This window comes from Symphalangus syndactylus, chromosome 6, assembly GCF_028878055.3.
Source record: "Symphalangus syndactylus isolate Jambi chromosome 6, NHGRI_mSymSyn1-v2.1_pri, whole genome shotgun sequence".
NCBI lineage: Eukaryota > Metazoa > Chordata > Mammalia > Primates > Hylobatidae > Symphalangus > Symphalangus syndactylus.
The window spans coordinates 121,151,338-121,174,636 of record NC_072428.2 but is presented as its reverse complement, the minus strand read 5'-3'; the positions used below and the strand labels follow the sequence as shown (position 1 = coordinate 121,174,636).

Here is a 23,299-nt window from a genome sequence, read left to right as displayed (position 1 = left end):
CCACTGCCTTTTGTTTTCATGCATCATTCCCCTCACTTGCTTCTCAGATTCCTCAGGGCTTTGAAAAAGCCACAAATGCTCCACACAGTGACACCACCCAGCGGGCTGGCAGACATCACTGACCAGGCACCTTGCCCTAAGCGACCGCACGTATGCAAGCCCTGACAGCTGATACCCAGCCACACACCTGGTAAGAATGCTGGAAGGCAGCATTCAGAAAGGGCCCACCCCTATTCACGTAGCTGGCAAAGGTAGGGCTTTATTTTTTTTTTTTTAGCTTTTTTTTTTTTTTTTTTTTTAATTATACTTTAGGGTTTTAGGGTACATGTGCACAATGTGCAGGTTTGTTACATATGTATCCATGTGCCATGTTGATTTCCTTCACCCATTAACTCGTCATTTAGCATTAGGTGTATCTCCTTTAGATCAACTATAGTCCAGTGCACTGGTAAATCACAGACCACTTTTTTATTCAAAGTGTACCCGCATGTTGGGCAGTGGTACTTCCCCACCCTTTCCTCAAACATCTAAATCCAGCCAACATAGATGCTACCAACAGAGCCACCAGAGTAGCCTCAGGGTGACAATTCACATATCAATAGATTATATACGCATGCATACTTGGAGCAGACTTAACTTTGTGTTTTAGAACCACCTGTAGCCTATTTCAAACCACACTCCAGAGTGAACCTATCAGAATCTACGAAAATAGGGCTTAGATATGTGTATTTTTTAAAAAACTTCACAGCATTGGTTAGAATGTGGGACAAGACCAATTCTCGTGTATCATTGATGAGATATATAACAATTGGTTCAGCTAGTGTGGACAGTAAGCTGGAAGGCAATCTAGTCAAGTTGGAAGTGCGCATATCCTATTCCCTAGCAATTTTTGTTCTAGATATATTCCCTAGAACTCTCATACATGTGTTCAAGGAGACATACACCAGGGTATGATTTACATCATGATTTGGAATAGCAAAAAACTGGCTATAACTCTGAGGGTCATGGCCATCAATAGCGGAAGGATCTTCTGAGATTCTTAGATTCTCAGTTACAGAAAATAAAAGTTTGATCTGTATAATGAGCCATCCCCATAAACACAAATGACACCGAAGAGCCCTCTCAGTAACATATGCAGATTGAGATGCTGTTCATGAATGGAGGAGCTGTCACACGGGCCCACTTCCCCTCCCTTACTAGGTGCCCATGTGACCTGCTGGCCTTGTGAGCATTCTAAACAGAGTCAGAGGTGCAGTGGAATGAAGATGGGGATTGGTCCGCAGGTGGAAATCATGACTATAGTCATATCCAGAAATTTCCAAACCTGGCTGAAAATCAGATAAAACTTTTAATGCAGTTGTCCGTGCCCCACCATCTGAGAATATGATACAATAGGTCTGACATGAGACTCTGGAATCTGCATATTTAAAAGGCTTGCCAAGAGATTCTGATGATCTGCCAGGTTTGAGAAATCATAACCAGCCATGGTTATATTCTATTAATGTTTTCAAAGAGATGGGTAGGAAGAGAAAAGGGAGAAAAGGAAATAAGAAAATTATAGAAGGAAGGGGAGAAAGAAGGAAGGGAAGGAGGGCCAGGGTGAGCCTTCAAGCCCAGCTCAGATCCCTCCTCCTCTATTTCTCCTAGACCTCTATAACCTCCACGTCCCTCCTCATCCCCTGAACTTTGCTAGATCTCTAATCATCTGTAACATTCATTTGGCAATTATGTACTTCCTGTATGTTGCAGTCATGGGCTACTGTTTAATCAATAAGTTTATGTTTTACTTTTTGAATTAGGCTATGAGCTTCTTCAGGACAAAGACCATATTTTCTTCATCTTTCTATTTTTTTTTTTTTTTTTTTTTGAGACAGAGTTTCACTCTTGTTGCCCAGGCTGGAGTGCAATGGCATTATCTCGGCTCACCGCAACCTCCGCCTCCCGGGTTCAAGCGATTCTCCTGCCTCAGCCTCCCAAGTAGCTGGGATTACAGGCATGCGCCACCATGCCCGGCTAATTTTGTATTTTTAGTAGAGATGAGGTTTCTCCATGTTAGTCAGGCTGGTCTCAAATTCCCAACCTCAGGTGATCCACCCGCCTTGGCCTCCCAAAGTGCTGGGATTACAGGCGTGAACCACCGTGCCCAGCCCATCTTTGTATTTCTAGTGTCTAACATGATGCCTCCCACAGAGTAAGCAGTAAAGCACCGTGATAAGAATATAAGATAAAACAGGTTCAGAAATGTGGCAGTGGCTGGGCATGGTGGCTATAATCCCAGCACTTTGGGAGGCTGAGGTGGGAGGACACTTGAGGCCAGGAGTTCAAGGCCAGCCTGGGCAACATAGTGAGACCCCATCTTTGCAAAAAATTTAGAAATTAGCTAAGTGTGCATGTGTAGTCCTAGGCACTCACAAGACTGAGATGAGACGATTGCTGAGCTCACAAGTTGGAGGTTGCAGCGAGCTATGATCATGCCACTGCGCTCCACCCTGGGTGACAGAGCAAGACTGTCTCTAAAACAAAAAAGAAAAGAAAAGAAATATGGCAGGATACAAGATCAATAAACAAAAATCAATTGTATTTCTATACACTAGCAATGAATAATCCTGAAAAATGAAATCCAGTGCAATCTCTATCAAAATCCCAACTTTCTTTTTTATGTTACAGAAATTGACAAGCTGATCATACTATTCACATGGAAATACAACCCAAAATAGCCAAAACAATCTTGAAGAGGAAGAACAAAGTTGGAAGAGGCATAGTTCCTGATTTCAAAACCTACCAGAAAACTACAGTAATCACGACATAAGGCATAAGGAAACACATATAGATGAATGGAATAGACTTGAGAGACTAAAAATAAACCCTCACATTGGTATTGAATTGAATTTCTGAAGAGTGCCAAGACAATTCGATAAGGAAAGAACCGTTTTTTCAACAAATGTTGCTGGGACCTGCATACCTGAAAAAAAATGAAGTTGGACTCTCAACACTATACAAAAAAAAAAGAATAACTCAAAATGGATCATAGGCCTAAATGTATGAATTAAAACTATAAAACTCCTATCAGAAAACAAGAGTAAATGTTCATGACCTTGGATTTGGCAATAGTTTCTTGGATATGTTGCCAAAGCAGAAGTAACAAAAGAAAAAAATAGATAAATTGAACTTCAAAAGTAAAATCTTTTGTTCTTCAAGTAACACCATCAAGAAAGTGAAAAGACAATCCATAGGACAGGAAAAAATCTTTGCAAATCATGTATCTGACAAAGGACTTATATCCAGAATATTTTTAAAACCCTACTACTACTCAAGAATAAAAAGACAAATGACTCAATTAAAACATGGACAAAGACAGCCTGGCCAACATAGTGAAACCCCGTCTCTACTAAAGATACAAAAAATTAGCTGGGTGTGGCGGTGTTCGCCCATAATCCCAGCTACTCCTGGAGGCTGAGGCACAACAATTGCGTGAACCTGGGAGGTGGAGGTTGCTGTGAGCCGAGATTGTGCCACTGCACTCCAGCCTGGGTGACAGGGTGAGACTCTTTCTCAAAAAAGAAAGAAAAAAATTAAAAGAAAAAAAATGGATGAATAATTTAAATAAACATTCTGCCACAGAATAGATACCAATGGCCATTAGGCACATGAAAAGATACTTAACATTATTCGTCATTCAGGAAATGCAAGTCAAAACCACAGTGAGACATCTCTTCACACCACAAGGATGGCTCTAATAACAAGAATAAGTGTTGGTAAGGATCTGGAGAAACTGGAACCCTCCTCTATTGCTTGTGAGCATGTGAAATGGTGGCACCACTTTGGAAAACAGTTTGGCAGTTCCTCAAAATGCTGAACATACAGTTACCAAATTACTCAGGAATTCTACTCCTAGCCATATGTATAGCGAGAGAAATGACAACGTATGTCCACACGGAAACCTGTACATGAATGTTCATAGCAGCATTATTTATAATGGCCTAACGTGAAAACAATCCATGTCCATGAACTGATGAATGGGTAAACAAAATGTGGTATAGCCATATAATGGAATCTTTTCAGCCAGAAAAAAGTAATAATTACTGATGATAGATGCTACAACATGGATGAACCTGGAAAACATATGTTAAGTGAAGGAATCCTATCTCAAAAGACTATATATTGTATGATTCCATTTATACCAAATGTCCAGAATAGGCAAATCCATAGAGACAGGAAGTAGATTAGTGGTTGCCTGGGGCTGGAGTGGGCTTAAGGGTGGCGAATGGGAATAAGGAATGGCTGCTGATGGGTACAGGAGTCTTTTGGGGGATGTTGAAAATGCTGTAAAATTAGATAGCTGTGATGGTTGCACCATGGTATTAATACAGTAAAAAAAAAAACCATTGAACTATATACTTTATTTTTGTTATTATTATTTTTGAGACAGGGTCTTGCTCTGTCACCTAGGCTGGAATGCAGAGGTGGAATCATGGTTCACTGCAGTCTCCACCTTGCCAGGCTCAGGTGATCTTCCCACCTCCACCTCCCGAGTAGCTGGGATAACAGGTGTGCACCACCACACAGCTAACTTTTTTATTTTTTTTAAAGATTGGGTTTCCTTTGTTGCCCAGGCTGGTCTTGAAGTCCTGGCCTCAAGTGATCCTCCTGACTCAGCCTCCCAAAGTGTTGAGATTACCAGTGTTAGCCATCACACCCGGACCAAACTTTACACTTTAAATGGGCATTTTTTTTTTTATGGTATGTGAAATATATCTCACTAAAGCTGTAAAAGAAATAAAAATATGACCCAGTTTTGAATTCTAGTTCAATTACTGTTGCTGATCTTACCAAGCTCATTCTCCCTCAGGATCTTTGCATTTGCAAAGATCCATGTCATGAGATCATTACCCCAAAACGTTGCACTGCTGGCTTCACATAATTTAGGTCTTCTGAATCTCTTATCCAGTGTTGCACAATCTCCCCCTACTCCTGTCAGTCATGTCAATTACCCTATTTTAGTTTTCTCATAGCTTTAATCACTATTGAAATCCTCTTGTTTCTTAATTTACTAGTTTCCTATCTGCTTCTCCCACTAGAATAAAAGCTCCATGAGAATAGTCTTAGTCACAGCTCTATCCTCATGTCTGAAACAGTGTCTGGCACACAGCAAACATTCAGTAATATATGCTGGATGTTGGATGAATGAAAGGTGGTCAACCTCCAAGTTTCACTTAATCTCTCTCAATCTTCATTTCCTAGCTACAAAGTGGCATTATAATAAAAATTACATTTAGTCCATAGGATTGGTTTAAGAATTGAATAACAGTGCATGCAAAAACATACCTCATAGGCCAGGCACAATGGCTCAGGCCTGGAATCCAGCACTTTGGAAGGCTGAGGTGGGAGGATCTCTTGAGGCCAGGAGTTCGAGACCAGCCTGGGCAACACGGTGAGACCCTGTCTCTACAAAAAAATAAATTTTAAAAATTAGCTGGGCATGGTTGGTGCATGCCTGTAGTCCTAGCTACTGGGGAGGCTGAGCTGGGAGGACTGCTTGAGGCCAGGAGTTCGAGGCTGCAGTGAGCTATGATCTCAACAGAATGAGACCTTGTCTCTAAAAAAAAGTTCAAAGTTTATAGCAGACATTCAATAAATGTTAATAATAATTATTGTTACTATTAATACCACCACTACTACTCTCCAGTTAAAATGGTCCAGATGAGGATAATGAGCACCTAAACTAAGTTATCAATGGAAAAAGAATGCCTGGGTCCCATCTTCAAAGCTGGACAAGCTTTGCATTCAAAGGCCTTAGAATATGGCCCCTCCTTAAACTAAATAGTAATAGTTATAGTTATTATTGGATCACCTGGATTATGAAGAAGAAAAAACAATAAAAAATAAAGAAGGTGGCCAGGCACAGTGGCTCATATCTGTAATCCCAGCATTTTGGAAGGCCGAGGTGGGCGGATCGCTTGAGCTCATGAGTTCCAGACCAGCCTGGGCAACATGGCAAAACCCTGTCTCTACAAAAAATACAAAAATTAGCCAGGCGTGGTGTGCCTGTAGTCCCAGCTACTCAGGGGGTTGAGGTGGGAGAATGGCTTGAGTCCAGGAGGCAGAGGTTGCAGTGAGCTGAGATCATACCACTGTATTCCAGCTTGCACAATAGAGCCAGACCTTGTCTCAAAAATAAAATAAAATAAAATAAAGGAGGAAAAGGAGGGGAAAAGAGAGAAAGACTAAAGAAAATTGCCCCAAAAAGAAGAGAAAAGGAGAGAATGGGCAGATCTTATATCTATTGATCATAATCCATTAACTTTTTTCCTTTATTTTTGTTGATATATAAAAGGTGTACATATTTGGAGGGTACATGTGACAATACATTCATATAATTTGTAAAGATCAAATCAGTGTAATGGGGATATCCATCACCTTAAATATTTGTCTTCTTTTTAAAAAGACATTTAAATTACCCTCTTCTTTGTCTAGAGATATTTAAATTACCCTCTTCTTTGTCTAGAGACATTTAAATTACCCTCTTCTAGCCGTTTTGAAATGCACAATTGGCCAGGCGCCGTGGCTCACACCTGTAGTCCCAGCACTATGGGAGGCTGAGGCAGGTGGATCGCTTGAGGTCAAGAGTTTGAGACCGGTCTGGCCAACATGGTGAAACCTGTCTCTACTAAAAATACAAAAAGGCCGGGCGTGATGGCTCACACCTGTAATCCTAGTATTTTGGGAGGCCGAGGCAGGTGGATCACCTGAGGTCAGGAGTTCGACATGGTGAAACCCTATCTCTACTAAAAATACAAAAATTAGCAGGGCGTGGTGGTGGGCGCTGATAATCCTAGCTACTCAGGAGGCTGAGGCAGGAGAATAGCTTGAACCCGGGAGGCGGAAGTTGCCGTTGAGCCGAGATTGCGCCACTGCACTTCAGCCTGGGCGACACAGTGAAACTTTGTCTCAAAAACAAAAACAAAAAATAGCTAAGCGTGGTGGTGGGCGCCTGTAATCCCATCTACTTGGGAGGCTGAGGCAGGAGAATCGCTTGAACCCAGGAGGCGGAGGTTGCAGTGAGCCAAGATTGTGCCACTGCACTCCAGCCTGGGCAACAAGAGTGAAACTTCAACTCAAAAAAAAAAAAAAAATGCACAATTGATTGTTGTAAACTATAGTTTACAACATAGATCACCCTACTGATCTATCAAATACTAGGTTTTCTTTCTTCTAACTGTATATTTGTACATTAATCAACCTCTGTTCACTGTTCCCTTCCCCTTCCATTAACTTCTTATCCACTTATTAAATATTACACAAGAATTTAGTGAGCTTTCATTGGGTACAAATACTTGTACAAGAATTTAGTGAGCTTTCATTGAGTACAAATATATCAAGCCACTTGATATATTTGGCTCTTCCTTGGTGACTTAAAAGATCCATGTCATGAAGTCATCAAAGCATAAATCTGAACCACGTGGGGAGTGAGGCTGCTGTCTGGAAGCAGGTCATGCAGCTAGGGACTGACTTGTACCTACTGATCAGCATCCACATCTAGGCTTGTCACATTTGTAATACTCCTCCTCAAAAGTCAGACAGAGTCATTGAAAGTTCTCCTTCACTGTCTTTTGTGAAGGAAATGATATGTTATAGTGGCACATCCATCAGGAAAGTTATGATTATACTACGAGAACAAATGACCCCCAAATCTCAGTGGCTTACAGCAACAACAATTTTTATCCCATTCATGCTGCTTGTCCACGTTAACTCAGCTGTGACTCTGCTCCAGTTTTTCTTCACTCAGAGACCCAGACTGATGCAGCCACTATTATCTGAAACATCACTGGTTGTCGTGAGGAGGGAAAAGAAAAATGGTGAACCACACTCTGCCCCAAATCAACACACACGTCACTTTTACCCACCTTTCATGTGCCACTGGAACGCTGCTGTCCCCATCCTCTCGGGATTTGGCCCTAGGATGTTCTCCCATGCCTGGAAATTCTGGTTATGCACTTGCTGTGCTTTCCCATCTAGAACAGATCTCTGCACTTTGACCTCCCTTCAGACCTCTAACTCCTGACTCTGAACTTGACTTTTCTTTCTGGATTCAAGTGCACATCGCTCTTCCTCTACGGATGACTCCACCCTAGCTCCCCCTCTCTCCCCAACATTTTTCTCCCAACCTTTTGTGCTCGGAAGCTGCCTCTACCTCCCCACCAGCACCTGAATCTTCCAAAGCAACAGGCCCAGAATAAAGGAGAGGGGGACACTGGAGGAAATGCTTCTGTGGTTTCCTTCCCTGTGGAGTTTGACACTCCTAGCTCCCTGTCCTGCCTGTCTCGTTCTTCCTCCTTAGAGGAGTGGCTTAATCCGATTGGTGAATGTGTGAAAACGACACAGTCTAGCACCTCCCTTCTTCCTCTTATGTATCTGCCTGCCCCGAGTGAGGATATCATTGCGCCCTGCTCCTCCAGTGGGCCGGGTCTTCTTTCTGACCCAACCTCCCTATCCCAGCACGGGAAGGCCTGCCTGGTCAAACGTTGTTACTTGTGACGGGGTGAGTAAGTCTACATCACCTTCAGCTGTCTACCTTCAGCTGTACCATTAGCTTTCACAATAAACAGCCTTTATCAGTAATCAAGGTGGTTGTGGACTGAATAACAACCTCTCAAATTTATGTGTTGATATCCTAACCAATACAAGGTGATGAGCCGGGCGCAGTGGCTCAGGCCTATAATCCCAGCACTTTGAGAGACCAAGGCAGGCGGATCACTTGAGGCCAGGAGTTTGAGACCAGCCTGGCCAATATGGTGAAAGCCGTCTCTACTAAAAATACAAAAAGGTACCAATAAATAAATAAATATCTATTAGCTGGGCGTTGTGGTGCATGCCTGTAGTCGCAGCTGCTCGGGAGGCTGAGGCAGGAGAATGGCGTGAACCCGGGAGGCGGAGCTTGCAGTGAGCCGAGATTGCGCCACTGCACTCCAGCCTGGGGCGACAGAGTGAGACTCCGTCTCAAAAAAAAAAAAAAAAAAAAAGCCCAACAACAACAACAAAAAACTAGGTGATGGTATTAGGAGGTGGGGCCTTTAGGAGATGATCGGGTCATGAGGGTAGAGTCCTCATGAATGAGATTAGTGCCTTCAGAGAGCTCTCTTGCTGTCTTTCTGCAGTGCAAGCAAGGATATAGCAAGAAGTTGACTGTCTGCAACCTGGAAGATGCCCTTACCAGAACTTGACCATGCTGGCACCCTGAGCTAGGATTTCCAGTCTCCAGAACTGTGAGAAATAAATTTCTGTTGTTTATAAGCCAACCAGCCAATGGTACTTTATTATAGCAGCCTGAACTAAGACAAAGGTGATATTTCGGTCTCCATCTGCTCATTCTTTGGTCTCATTTCTCATCTTTATTTTTTTTTATTTATTTTATTTTATTTTTTTTTTTTTGAGACAGAGTCTTGCTCTGTCGCCCAGGCTGGAGTGCAGTGGCGCGATCTCGGCTCACTGCAAGCTCCGCCTCCCAGGTTCACGCCATTCTCCTGCCTCAGCCTCCTGAGTAGCTGGGACTACAGGCGCCCGCCACTGCACCCGGCTAATTTTTTGTATTTTTAGTAGAGACGGGGTTTCACCGTGGTCTCGATCTCCTGACCTCGTGATCCGCCCGCCTCGGCCTCCCAAAGTGCTGGGATTACAGGCTTGAGCCACCGTGCCCGGCCTTCATTTCTCATCTTGACCAGAGATGGAAAGTGGGTAACAGAATGTTACTAATGAGATCTTCTCAGAGGCCAAGAAGGGAAATAATTTAAAAGACAACTGTGTGTCTCAGCACTAAGAAGGGAGCTTTACAAATGTTAGTTTATTTAATCCCTACAGGGGATTAGTGTTCATTATTGTCCCATATCACATAGAAGGAAACTGAGGCTCAAAGAAGTTAAGAAACTTGCCTAAGCTCTTGTAGTGAGTGTCAGATGTCTCTCTAATTTCAAAGCCACTGCTTAAGAGGTTGTCTTTGAGTGACACCAAGACACTTCTCAGGGACTGAGGCAGCAATCTCGTCTCTCATCTTTTTTTTTTTTTTTTTTTTTTTTTGAGACAGGGTCTTGCTCTGTTGCCTAGGCTGGAGTGCAGTGATGCAATCACGGTTCACTGCAGCCTTGACCTTCTTGGACTCAGGTGATCCTCCCCCCTCAGCCTCCCCAGTAGCTGGGACCTCAGTTACATGACACCACACTCAGCTAATTTTTTTATTTTTTGTAGAGATGGGGTTGCGCCATGTTGCCCAAGCTGGTCTCAAACTCCTGGGCTCAGATCACCTGCCCGCCTCACCCTCCCAAAGTGCTGGGATTACTGGCGTGAGCCACCACGCCCAGCAGCAATCTTATCTGAATATCTTATCATAACCAACTGAGCTGGCAATTGGGCAACACACAAGGAAGGCAAAGATGATACAATCAAAGGACAAGAAGCAAGATGATTATAAAATTCTTGGCCAAAAAATATCAAGGAATCTATTTTTGCCAGTTATCTTGGAGACTTTGAACAAATGACCTCCCCTGTCCCCAACTTATGTTTTAGCACCCCTAGTTGTAAAATAACTTAATAATACTCATTCCTACTTAAGTCAGAGGACATGTCATGTTTCTCTGAGCCTGACCTCAGCACAGTTGTCCCTATACTCCTACTTGCTATTGAAAAACAAATGTATGATCTATTGCCTTGGGTGGTACATGGAGTGAAAACAATTATAATGAATATTGAATGAGCTTAACAATATATGAATACCAGAAGTAGTGAATTGATGAACAAGATAGTAATATTAAAATGTCAGGCTGGGCGCGGTGGCTCACACCTATAATCCCAGCACTTTGAGAGGCCGAGGCAGGATCGCTTGAAGCCAGGGGTTTTTTTTAGAGATGGGATCTCGCTATGTTGCCCATAAAAAATTAGCCAGACATGGTGGCACATGCTGTAGCTCCAGCTACTTGGGAGCCTGAGGTGGGGGGATCACTTGAGCCTAGGAATGAGCTATGATTATGCTACTGCACTCCAGCCTGGGTGACAGAGTGAGACCCTGTCGCAAAAAAAATAAGAAAAAAAAGTCAGCCATAGGTATCTGATCCTTTAGACAGACAAAGCTTTGATCTGACCCCTGAAGGACAGTCAGCTGGCCGGCTGAACCACAGTCCCTCTTTTGTGAGCCAACAAACTCCCCAAATGCCAATGGACCTGGCAGGGTTTCCAGGAGCTCAAGCCACTGCTACTTTCTTCTCATCTTCTCCACAAAAACTCAGAAAGTGCAGGGGCACCCCACAGGCCACTAAGCACATTCACAATGGTCCTCCAGGGAAATCTGATGCTAAAAAATGGACCTTTTCCAAAATAGGCTCAAGCCAGATGAGGAATTACAGAAAGGACAGCCGCCAATGGAAAATACCCTGCCTCTGAATCCCCAATGTCTTCATTAGGGAACTGAAAACACAGGCACACCAGCTGGTCTCAGCTGCTTTGAAGCATGGTGGCACAGTGGAAAGAGCAAGGCTGTAGGACTGGTACCAGGGATGAGGCTTCTAGTCCCCAGCCCTGCCAAGTTCTAGCTGGGTGATCTTGGCAAAGGTACTTAACTTCTCTGGGCCTCACTCTCCTCATTTGTTTGAACAAGGTTTGACCAGATTATAATATCTTCTGGTTCTAACATCCTTTCTCTCTCCTCTTTGGATTAACATTTTACATTTGAAGACAATTAAGGGAAATTCTTGGCTGCTATGTTTTGCAGAGACCCTGCTTGATATGGTTTGGCTGTGTCCCCACCAAATCTCAACTTGAATTGTATCTCCCAGAATTCCCATGTGTTGTGGGAGGGACGGGGGGGTGGTAATTGAATCATGGGGGCTGGTCTTTCCCATACTATTCTTGTGATAGTGAATAAGTCTCACAAGACCTGATGGGTTTATCAGGGGTTTCTGCTTCCGCTTCTTCCTCATTTTTCTCTTGCTGCCACCATGTAAGAAGTGCCTTTCACCTCCCGCCATGATTCTGAGGCCTCCCCAGCCATGTGGAACTGTAAGTCCAATTAAACCTCTTTTTCTTCCCAGTCTCAAGTATGTCTTTATCGCAGTGTAAAAATGGACTAATACACTGCTACTCCAGTGATCATGCCTCTCTCCTCTTCATATTCTTCATTGGCTTCCCTTTTCCCATGAGGGTAAGCCAAAATTCTCTTGATTGGCCCATGCCTCTCAATCCAGCCATCCTCCTCTCACCCCTGCCAATCACATATTTTATTCTTTGGCAATATTGGACTACTCGTACTTCCTCCTAATACCCTGACTGCAATATTAAATATTTATCGAGCATGTACTGTATGTTAGACACATTTATAAACCTTTGCACATACTGTTTGCTTTGCCTGATATGCCTTGGGTTAATTATGGTAGAGTTTGCTGCTGTAACAAGCAAACTATGAAATGTCAGTAGATGAACACGACAGAAGGTTATTTCTTATCCATGTAACAGCTCCATGTAGCCTTCCACCCAGGGTCCTTCTATTTTGAAGCTCTGCCAGCCTCTCAGCTTCAGAGGCCTTCACTTCCAGAGCTGGCAGCCAGGAAGGAGAAGGAAGCAAAGGCAAACCTATAGCTTTGTCTGTCTCAGCAATGACCAACATCACTTCTGCTCATATTCCACTAATGAGAACCGGTCACCTACCCCCATGGAGATGTACAGGGAATTGGAAATTGTTTGGGCCAGTTCCATAAATGTGATACTGTGCAAGGACAGCACAAATCTTTGATTTTTTTTTTTTTTTTGAGACAGAGTTTCGCTTTTGTTGCCTAAGCTGGAGTGCAGTGGTGCAGTCTCAGTTCACTGCAACCTCTGCCTCCTGGGTTCAAGTGATTCTCCTGCCTCAGCCTCCTGAGTAGCTGGGACCACAGGTGGGCGCCACCACATCTGGCTAATTTTTGTATTTTTAGTAGAGATGGGGTTTCCATGTTGACCAAGCTGGTCTCAAACTCCTGACCTGCATCAGCAGGGATTACAGGCGTGAGCCACCATGCCCGGCCAAATATTTCTTTTTTTTTTTTTTAGAGACGGAGTCTTGCTCTGTCACCCAGGCTGGAGTGCAGTGGCATGATCTTGGCTCACTGCAAGCTCCACCTCCCAGGTTCACGCCATTCTCCTGCCTCAGCCTCCCAAGTAGCAGGGACTACAGGTGCCTGCCACCACACCCAGCTAGTTTTTGTATTTTTAGTAGAGACGCAGTTTCACTGTGTTAGTGAGGATGGTCTCGATCTCCTGACCTCATGATCTGCCCATCTCAGCCTCCCAAAGTGCTGGGATTACAGGCATGAGCCACCGCACCTGGCCTCAAATCTTTGATTGTTAAGTAGCCATCTCATGCCTTTCCTCAACGTGGCAAAGGTTTATTCGCCCTTCAGACCTCAGTGCTACCTCCTTTGTGAAGTGCTACCTCCTGTGTGAAGCCTTCCTTGACCTATGTAGGCAGATCTAGGCCCTGTCCTTTTCCTTGTCCCACTGCACTTTGCACTTTTCTCCATGATGACATTCATCACATTGTATTGTGTAGTTCACATGCTAGTTTCCTCAACTGGACTGTGATCCCTGAGATCAGGAATCTTGTATTTTTATTTCTGTGTTCTGACAGTTTAGCATAGTGAATAGCAAGGAGTAGTTTTACAATGATATTGAACAAATGAATGAATATAAATAAATAAATAATTGAATTAAATAGTGAGTAAAAGAAAGAATCAATGAATGATTACCCTAAAAAAAGAAGCTGGTCTTTACAGAGGAAGAAAGACTCCAGTTAAAAGAAAAAAAAAAGGTGATTCAAGGTTATCTAATATATTTTTGAAAATAAGCTATTTATATAAATATTACTATTATAATTAACATTTTGCATTAGTATTTATTTAGAACCTTCCTCTCCCATAAGCTCCATGAAGGTAGGGACCTTATATCTATTATTCTTTGCTCTGACTGCAGCATTTAGCACACTGTCTGGCACATATTGGGTACTCAACAATTATTTTGGAATGAACAAATGGAAAAGAAATGAATAAATACATGAATGAAGATTGCACCCTTAACCCAATAATTCACATCCTAAGTGCATAACTTGGATTATAATTGGAAAGCATAGATGGACCAGTGAAAAGTTACCACCATAGGCTGGGCACAGTGGCTCATGCCTATAATCCCAGCATTTTGGGAGGCCAAGCCAGGTGGATGACCTGAGGTCAGGAGTTCGAGACCAGCCTGGCCAACATGGTGAAACCCTGTCTCTACTAAAAACACAAAACTTAGCTGGGCATGGTAGCACATCTGTAATCCCAGCTACTCGGGAGGCTGAGGCAGGAGAATTGCTTGAACCTGGGAGGCAGAGGTTACAGTGAGCCAAGATTGTTCCACTGCACTCCAGCCTGGGCAATAAAGTGAAATCTTATCTCAAAAAATAAAAATAAAAATAGGCTGGGCACAGTGGCTTACGCCTGTAATCCCAGCACTTTGAGAGGCCAGTCAGGAGATCGAGACCATCCTGGCTAACATGGTGATACCCCATCTCTACTAAAGATACAAAAAATTAGCTGGATGTGGTGGCAACGCCTGTAGTCCCAGCTACTCAGGAGGCTGAGGCAGGAGAATTGCTTGAACCTGGGAAGCGGAGGTTGCAGTGAGCTCAGATCATGCCACTGCACTCCAGCCTGGATGACAGAGCAAGACTCCATCTCAAAAAATTAATAAAATAAAATAAAATAAAAGAAAAAGAAAAAGAAAAGTTACCTCCATAACAAAAAAATGGCACAAAGCGCACATCAGAACCTTACCACTGTTCCCTTGTACATCATCCTCTTTATATGAGACGATAACAAACATTATTTGAGGAAGCTAAAATCTCAATGGAAATGCTAGCCTGTGAGTAAATGAGGACAAATGGATGTCTCTAAAATAGCTGAACTATGAAATAGCCTTTGTAAATTGGTTAATGACAGAAACAGGAAGAAAGAGTGCAAACAGTAACGGAGTCATGACAACCATGAAAAATACATTGATCGAGAAAAGACAAAAACATTTAAAAATATTTTATGAAGACGTATTGCAATGAGCTAAATGTTTATGTCTCCCCCACATTTATATGTTAAAACTTAACCCCTAAGGTGATGAAATTAGGCAGTGGAGCCTTTGAGAAGTGATCAGGTCATGAGGGCAGAACCCCCAGGAATGGGATAAGTGCATGCCCTTATAAAAGAGACTCCAGAGAGCTAGCTTGCCCCTTCCACCATGTGAGGACACAACAAGAAGACGCCCTCTATGAACTAGAAGGCAGGCCCTCACCAGACGTCAAATCTGCTGATGACCTGATCTTGGACTTTACAGCCCCCAGAACTGTGGGTAATACATTTCTGTTGTTTACAAGTTACCCAGTTTACAGTATTTTAGGATAGCAACCCAAACTGACTAAAACAGATATGAAGACAGTTTTTTAAATGTTTATAACACATTTATTCTTTTCATAGGTCCCATGTGAAAAAGTTTGGTTTAGATATGCCACATGGCTTTGGGCAGATGACTTGCCAGATTTTGTAATGAGAACCATCTGATGAGAAGAGCAACGTGCAAGTGTGTTTGCAACTTACAATCGGCACGTCTGCATGGGCTTGGTCCAGGTATCTTGGAACTCTGGAAAGTCCTACGTATGAACAAGTTAAGTTCCAGTTTGGACTGATTTGTGGTAATAGTGAGCTTGACGGGTGGACTTTTTCCAGAAACTGACCGAGACATTAATGGTACGTTTGGTCATTAAATAAACTGAAAATAAGATAGCGTATTTATTTTCCACATCTTTGACGATATACAAGAACAGGACTGCCTGCCTGCTCTAAGGAGCTCTCTGTTTTTCCATGTGGCAGAAACTGCTATGAGCTGAGCATGGAGCTAGACCGTACTTCCTAGCTTCTCTCAACGTGTAGGGCCATTGACTGAACTCAGTCAAAGGCATGCGAAAGTGATGGGTGCCCGTTCCATATCTGGCCCATAACAATCCTCCTGTGCAGTTCTCTGCAGGCTCTCTTTTCCACTGGCTGGATGGAAAGGACTCTGGGGACCCCACGGAAGACAGAGACCCAGGATGGAAGAAGGTTATGTGCTTGAATTACTGCATAGAATCAAATCACCACATTCCACCCACCTCCACCTCTACCAATCCGTATTGGACCTTGACAAGAACAGTATTTGCATGGGGTCAAACCATTGAAATTTGGAGGTCATTTGTTATAACAATTAGCCTATCTGACCAATACAACTCCTTTGCCCAACTTTCCTCTTGGTCACAAGTAGAAAGAGAGACTAGGGTAAATTTCTGGAGTCTCAGTGCGTGGCTTCAGAGGATCTAGACAAAAGAAGGCATCAGCAGCCAAGCTCAACATCAAGGAATTTTGCAGGATTCTGGAGTGAATTTTAAAGCCTCAGAAATTCCCACAGAGCTGGAGCCATGCATCTCCTTATCTCACTGTCTCCTCTGGACATTTTTACGTTCTTGAGAGAACAGTGAATAACCATCTCCAAACTAGTTCTTATGTGAAACCCAACCCAGCCTATGTGATTTATTTAATATGTTTGGAGTCTAGTCAATACCGCACTTAAACCTGTCTTGTTTTTGTCTTTTGTTAAACATGGTGATTAAAAAGAAGGAAAAAAAAACTGGTAAGAAACTTTGTGTTTAGAGGTACGTAATACTTTTTAAATTATTATAAAATATTGTGGTTGAGCACAATATTAATAGGCAATTATGGAGAACCCAAATGCTGTGGTGAAAATGAGGTCTTTGGGTGTTTGCCTGAAGATGTTATTGGGAAACTATTGTTTACTTACCAGACTTTGAAAATTAAGTCTTTCTTCAAGTAGCCTCCGGGTATTAAGGACAATAAATAAAGATGTGCTGACTGAAAACATTTAAAAAACAACTTGTTACAGCCCTTAAAATAATAAGGGATAAATTCAGCTTAAAACAGAATATTCCAAATTCATCTGGCCTGCCCAACAGAACACCAAGATTAGAAAGCTGGAATCTACTGGTCAACTCTCTAAAGATGTCCCACCAAATGAAGTTTAGCAGGGGCCTGGGACCACAGTTCTAGTAAATGCTAGATAGCTTCTGGCTGTTCATTTTAAACCTGAGCCCATTTATGGAAAGGCACCAACCTTATCTTTCTGTCCTGGGGTTGTTTACAGAGAGAGAACTTGGAAATAGTCAGCAGCCTGGTGGAGGGAAGAGGTAAGAGATGTAAAAAGAAGGTCTTATTTATTTATTTATTTATTTATTTATTTATTTATTTATTGTTGAGATGGAGTCTTGCTCTGTTGCCCAGGCTAGAGTGCAGTGGCGGGATCTTGGCTCACTGCAACCTCCACCCTTGGGGTTCAAGCAATTCTCCTGCTGTAGCCTCCCAAGTAGCTGGGACTACAGGTGTGCACCACCATGCCTGGCTAATTTTTGTAATTTTAGTAGAGATGGGGTTTCACCATGTTGGCCAAGCTGGTCTCAAACTCCTGACCTCAAGTGATCTGCCTGCCTCGGCCTCCCAAAGTGCTAGGATTACAGGCGTGAGCTACCACGCCCAGCCAGAAAGTCTCATTTCTTAGAAGAGTCCCTGTGAGGCTGAGATGAGAGAGGTTGACTTAGGATAGTACTTTTCTCTTTGGGAAAAAAAAATTCTATTGCCTCATTTTCAAGGGGCTTAAACTAAGCTTGTGTGATCTTCCAACTTTCCACAAACTTTCCTTCTATCCTTTTTGCCCAAGACACTCTATTCCTTTTTCTTTCCACCTAAAATGCTAAGCTTCCATAAACATGCAGACCTAGTACTTCTGAGACAATCACCTAGGAATCAAGCAGAAGAATAGGCAAGCTTAAGAAAATGGAGCTAAGGCATTAGTTCCCATGGGAAACTATGGAAACTGAGTCAGGGAACTGAGTGTCTCCCTCAAGACAGGGTCTGTTCATCAACACAAAGGATGTGGGACTTCCTTGTACATCCCCTAGTCAGAGCCCTTAGACTAGACAGTTCTTGAGGGAGACCTGTGTGGCCATGTAGAACTAGGTTACGTGAGTGCTTCCCAACCTCTTCTCTCAATGATCAGATTCGTTGTTCCCCCAAGAGCTGTATGCTTTGAAAAACTTTTATCTACCAAATAAATTACATTTACAAAGAAAACATAGTAAGTATTTATTGTGTATTAGGTATTATATGAATGAGTGCCTTACACATATTATCTAGAATTCTCACAGTAGGCTGCAAAATAGTAATTATTGTCCCATTTTACAAATGAGTACATTGGTTGAGAGATGTTAAGTAAATTGCCCATGACTATTGCAAGAAACAAAATTCTGGTTCTGGTAGACAGCCTCACCTCTCTACCATATTCTTTCCAGTGTACTGTCTTTATTCTATAGACAACACACACAACCAATCTGATTTTTTTTTTTTTTTTTTGAGATGCAGTCTTGCTCTGTTGCCCAGGCTGGAGTGCAGTGGCACAATCTCGGCTCACTGCAACCTCTGCCTCCCAGGTTCAAGCGATTCTCGTGCCTCAGCCTCCCGAGCAGCTGTGACTACAGGTGCACACCACCATGCCTGGCTAATTTTTGTATTGTTAGTAGAGATAGGGTTTCGTCATGTTGATCAGGCTGGTCTCAAACTCCTGGCCTCATGGCCTTGGCTTCCCAAAATGTTGGGATTACAGGCGTGGGCCACAGAACTTCTTTTTTTTTTTTTTATTTTAAAGTGCTGATTTAGTAACAATGTCTACTGGCACAAACCTTCTATTTAATCATGTTATTCAAACGGCAATAACAGAAATTAAAGCTACATTAATGAAAAAGGAACTTAGGAATGAGGTCATTAAATATAACTAACTACATTTTAAATACAGATATCATGTATTTCCTGATTAGTATCAGGTAAATATCTAGACTCCTATCTTGAATTCCGGTCTCAGATAAAAAGGTCAGAGACAATTACAAGGAAGATGCTTCATATTATCAGGTCCATTTTTTAAATGATGAGGTCCTTTAGGAAAACTGCTTTTTTTATCAGAGATTTCCGTTGGTCCTTTTGTTGGTAATCCATTCATGTCTGCACCCTTACAGTCCACTTTGCCTTTGTTTGTATCATTGGATTCTTGTATTGCTTTCTTAGGCCATATACAACTAACGAAGGGGGAAACCAGAGGGTGTATGTATGGCTCTAGGAATTTTTTGTAGATCCAGAGCAGAACTGGAATGACGATACAAGGAATGCACACCATTTTTCCGAGCTTGAGCTCCTCAACCTGAGAGCGAAGGCGGGCACCGCGGAGGCTGGCAGGCCGCGGCCACCGAGGAGGGAGGAGGCAGGAGGCCGTGCACCGGCTAGGACTCTGCGAGCACAGCCCGGGCTGGGCCCGCGGAGCAGCTACAAAGCCCAACCCAGGCCGCTAGCCCGGACACACTCCACAGAACTTCTTAATATGAGATGAAGTCTTCACAATGAGTTGGTGCTGCATGACCTCCCCTACCTTCCAGGCCTCCACTCTCCCCAAAAAGGAAAGAAACCTTCCATTATTTTAGTTAACTTGGTCAGGCTTTATTGAGGTTAAATATACAATATCTTCCAGGCTTTTTTTGAAGTACTAGACAGAGTTGAAGCAATGCCATTATTATCCTATAGAACTGGGAGAGCCTGGAGAACCTGGAACGGAAGCTGGGTAGAAGGGAATTCACATAGACCTAGCCACGGCCCCTCCTCCGCTGGGATTCTTCCACTCCTTTGATTCTATTGAGTGTTGAGTAACAAACCCTGGGCTGATGTGAAGCAGGAGAATTTTTCTGGAACATAGCATTTGGTAGGCATCGGGGAATCAGGGAAGCATGCCAGCCTAGGCTGTGGAGTGGCAAAAGGAGGAAATGAAAGAAGAGTGGGTGGGGAGAAAGAGGGAGAAGGAGCAAGACAGAAGAAGAAAGACATTAGAGAGAAGAAAGAAAGAAGGGGGCTGTGCATAAAGAGGAAGAAAAGAGAACAGGATGGATGACTCTTTATACTGTTTGGCCTTGCAAACTACCATGGGGTCTTTGTCACCAAACATAAAGTAATTCCCAGTGGAGGTGAGAGACATGTGTGCCTAAGTTCCCTGGGAGGGCTATTGTTGAAGCATTATTTCGTCAAAGGTAATTTTGCCCCCTCCTTACCCAAGTGAAGTCAGAATCTTTAAAAATTACAGAACAGGACAGGCGCGGTGGCTCACGCCTGTAATCTCAGCACTTTGGGAGGCTGAGGCGGGTGGATCACCTGAGGTCAGGAGTTCAAGGCCAGCCTGGCCACGTGGTGAAACTCCGTCTCTACTAAAAATACAAAAAAATTAGCCACACATGGTGGTGGGTGCCTGTAATCCTAGCTACTTGGGGGGCTTAGGCAGGAGAATTGCTTGAACCCGGGAGACGGAGGTTGCAGTAAGCCGAGATTGCACTGCTGCACTCCAGCTGGGTGACAGAGTAAGACTCTGTCCCCCACCCCCCAAAAAATTACAGAATAAGTGGAGAAAATGTATTTTACTAATTGCAGTTGCAAAACAAAAAGTGTTAGTCTAGTATCCTAAGGTTAGAGTCTGTCCTGCTAAGGCAGAAAATTCACAACTTCCCTAGCTGAAAAACAAAACTGCAAAAACAAAAAGAAACACGAGTAAGCAATAATAACTAAAAAAAAAAACAAACAAAAAAAACCACCAAAAACTCTCTGGGGACCCAAAAATATAGGGCAACCTTGGGCAGAGTTTACCTGATGTGGGTATTTAATTGCTATAAAACAAAAGTGTATATATGGATATTAAAAATAACTCATTTTCCTTAGAAACCCAGATTCTTACTTTTGAAAATAAAACTATTCAAAATTAGTTCCTTATATTTCCCTGGGTCACTTATTCAGTGTATAGTAGCTAAAAGACAAGAGGTAAGCATCAAACATAGAGGACAGATGCATACTTTTTCCTTACTCTAAATTTAAATGGTATTCAAGAAATATCTTAAGATTTGTTTGTTCTGCATCTGAAATAGATGCTCTTCCTTAATTTTTTATTCGGTAATCTAAAGTGATTTGTCAGAAGTTAGGGGAGGAGTGGACGGCAGGGCTATTTTAAAATGCCATAAAAGATTCTCCTGTATCTGAATTCCCAAGGTGTTTTGTCTTTAGTAAGTGTTAGCAAAAAGATCTGTTTGTCTATGGTTAAATTCTGGCTCACCACCAATTTCAGAGTACCTTCTTACTGGGCCCAGAGAAAGAACAGTCTCTGCTAGACCTCATATTCCAGAAATTTTTGCCCTGATGGAACACTCTGGGAGACAAACTTGAACTCCTGTGTCTACTCCATAGAGAAGGAAAAGCCTCTGTCTTTATCTTCTTATCCTTTATACAGGATAAAGGCTATATCCTGGGTGCAAGGGAACTCCTCAGAGTCCCTTTATCTGAACAGGTAAAGTGGGGACAGGACAATCATTTCTTGAAAGTGAAATCAGGCTGGGCGCAGTGGCTCACACCTGTAATCCCGGCACTTTGAGAGGCCAAGGCAGGTGGATCACCTGAGGTCAGGAGTTTGAGACCAGCCTGGCCAACATGGTGAAACCCCGTCTCTACTGAAAATACAAAAATTAACTGGGCATGGTGGCACACACCTGTAGTCCCCAGTACTTGGGAGGCTGAGGTGGGAGAATCGCTTGAACCCAGGAGGTGGAGGTTGCAGTGAGCCAAGATTGTGCCACTGCACTCCAGCCTGGGCTACAAAGTGAGACTCCGTCTCAAAAAAAAAGCAAAAAAAAGTGCAATCATCAGTTCTTCATTTTAAGAAACTTATTATATATGTATATTTTGAGACAGGGTCTAGCTCTGTTGCCCAGGCTAGTGTGCACTGGCATGATCATGGCTTACTGCAGCCTCAACCTCCCAGGCTGGAGCAATCTTCCCACCTCAGCCTCCCAAGTAGCTGGGACTACAGGCACATGCCACCACACCCAGCTAATTTTATTATTATCATTATTATTATTATTATCAATTGTAGAGATGAGGTCTCACTATATTGTCCAGGCTGGTCTTGAACTTCTGGGCTAAAGTAATCCTGCTTCGGCCTCCCAAAGTGCTGGGAGTACAGGCATGAGCCACCACACCCAGTCTTAAAAACTTACTTTTAACAGGCTGTTGTCACCTTAACCCAGTAAATCAGTATTGGTCTCATCAATAGCGGGACAACCAGACATTATGTACAGCCTAATATGAGGCAGTAGGAAGTACACAGCATTACCTGTGAAGAATTCTTACCAAAACATTTCACTCTTATCAAGCCTTTAGGTCTAATTTTCTGTTTATAAGGAATGCAGGTAACAGAAGTACAAGTTTAAGAATGTGTTAAAGAAGCAATCAGACAAGGTAGAACGTTCTGTAGAACAACTGCCCCAGAATCATCAAGACGTCAATGTCATGAAAAAAAAAAATGTATGTGAGCGTGGAGAAAGGAGACAGTTCTAAATAAAGAGCCTTAAGAAACATAATAACCAGGCTGGGGGTGGTGGCTCATGCCTGTAATCCCAGCACTTTGGGAGGCCGAGGTGGATGGATCACGAGGTGAGATCGAGACCATCCTGGCCAACATGGTGAAACCCCGTCTCTACTAAAAATACAAAAATTAGCTGGGTGTGGTGGTGCATGCCTGCAGTACCAGCTACTCGGGAGGCTGGGGCGGGAGAATGGCATGAACTTGGGAGGTGGAGCTTGCAGTGAGCCGAGATCGCACCACTGCACTCCAGCCTGGGTGACAGAGCAAGACTCTGTCTCAAAAAAAAAAAAAAAAAAAAAAAATTTTTTTTTTTTTTTTTAGGTTCAAGGATTTGTTATATAGGTAAATTGCATGTTGTAGGGTTTGTTGTACAGATTATTTCATCACCCAGATAATATACATAGTACCCAATAGGTAGTTCTTCTGTTATCTCCCTTCTCCCACCCTCCACACTCCAGTAGGTCCTCATGTCTGCTGTTCTCTTTTTTGTGTCTATGTGTACTCATACTTATAAGTGAGAACATGTGGTATTTAGTTTTCTGTTCATGTGTTATTAATAGTTCGCTTAGTACTATGGCCTCTAGCTCCATCCACATTGCTGCAAAGGACATGACCTTATTTTTTTATGGCTGCATAGTATTCCATAGTGTAGATGTACCACATTTTCTTTATTCAGTCTACCATTGATGGGCATTTAGCTTGATTCCATTACTTTGCTGCT

General features: G+C 42.8%; 2 protein-coding genes across 2 annotated transcripts in view; both read right to left on the bottom strand.

Moving 5' to 3' along the window:
• MKLN1 (muskelin 1) overlaps positions 1–23,299 on the bottom strand; it is a 397,154-nt gene that overhangs the window by 218,686 nt on the left and 155,169 nt on the right. The gene's annotated exons all lie outside the window — the stretch shown is intronic.
• Positions 18,903–21,670, bottom strand: LOC129485014 (UPF0729 protein C18orf32 homolog). The gene has a single exon (XM_055284050.2). It carries the CDS (start codon positions 19,306–19,308, stop codon positions 19,009–19,011), a length of 300 nt encoding a protein of 99 aa, XP_055140025.1. The 5' UTR covers positions 19,309–21,670; the 3' UTR covers positions 18,903–19,008.

Excerpts from the sequence above, each read along its gene's own strand:
- LOC129485014 (XM_055284050.2), bottom strand. The coding sequence starts at position 19,308 with ATGGTGTGCATTCCTTGTATCGTCATTCCAGTTCTGCTCTGGATCTAC.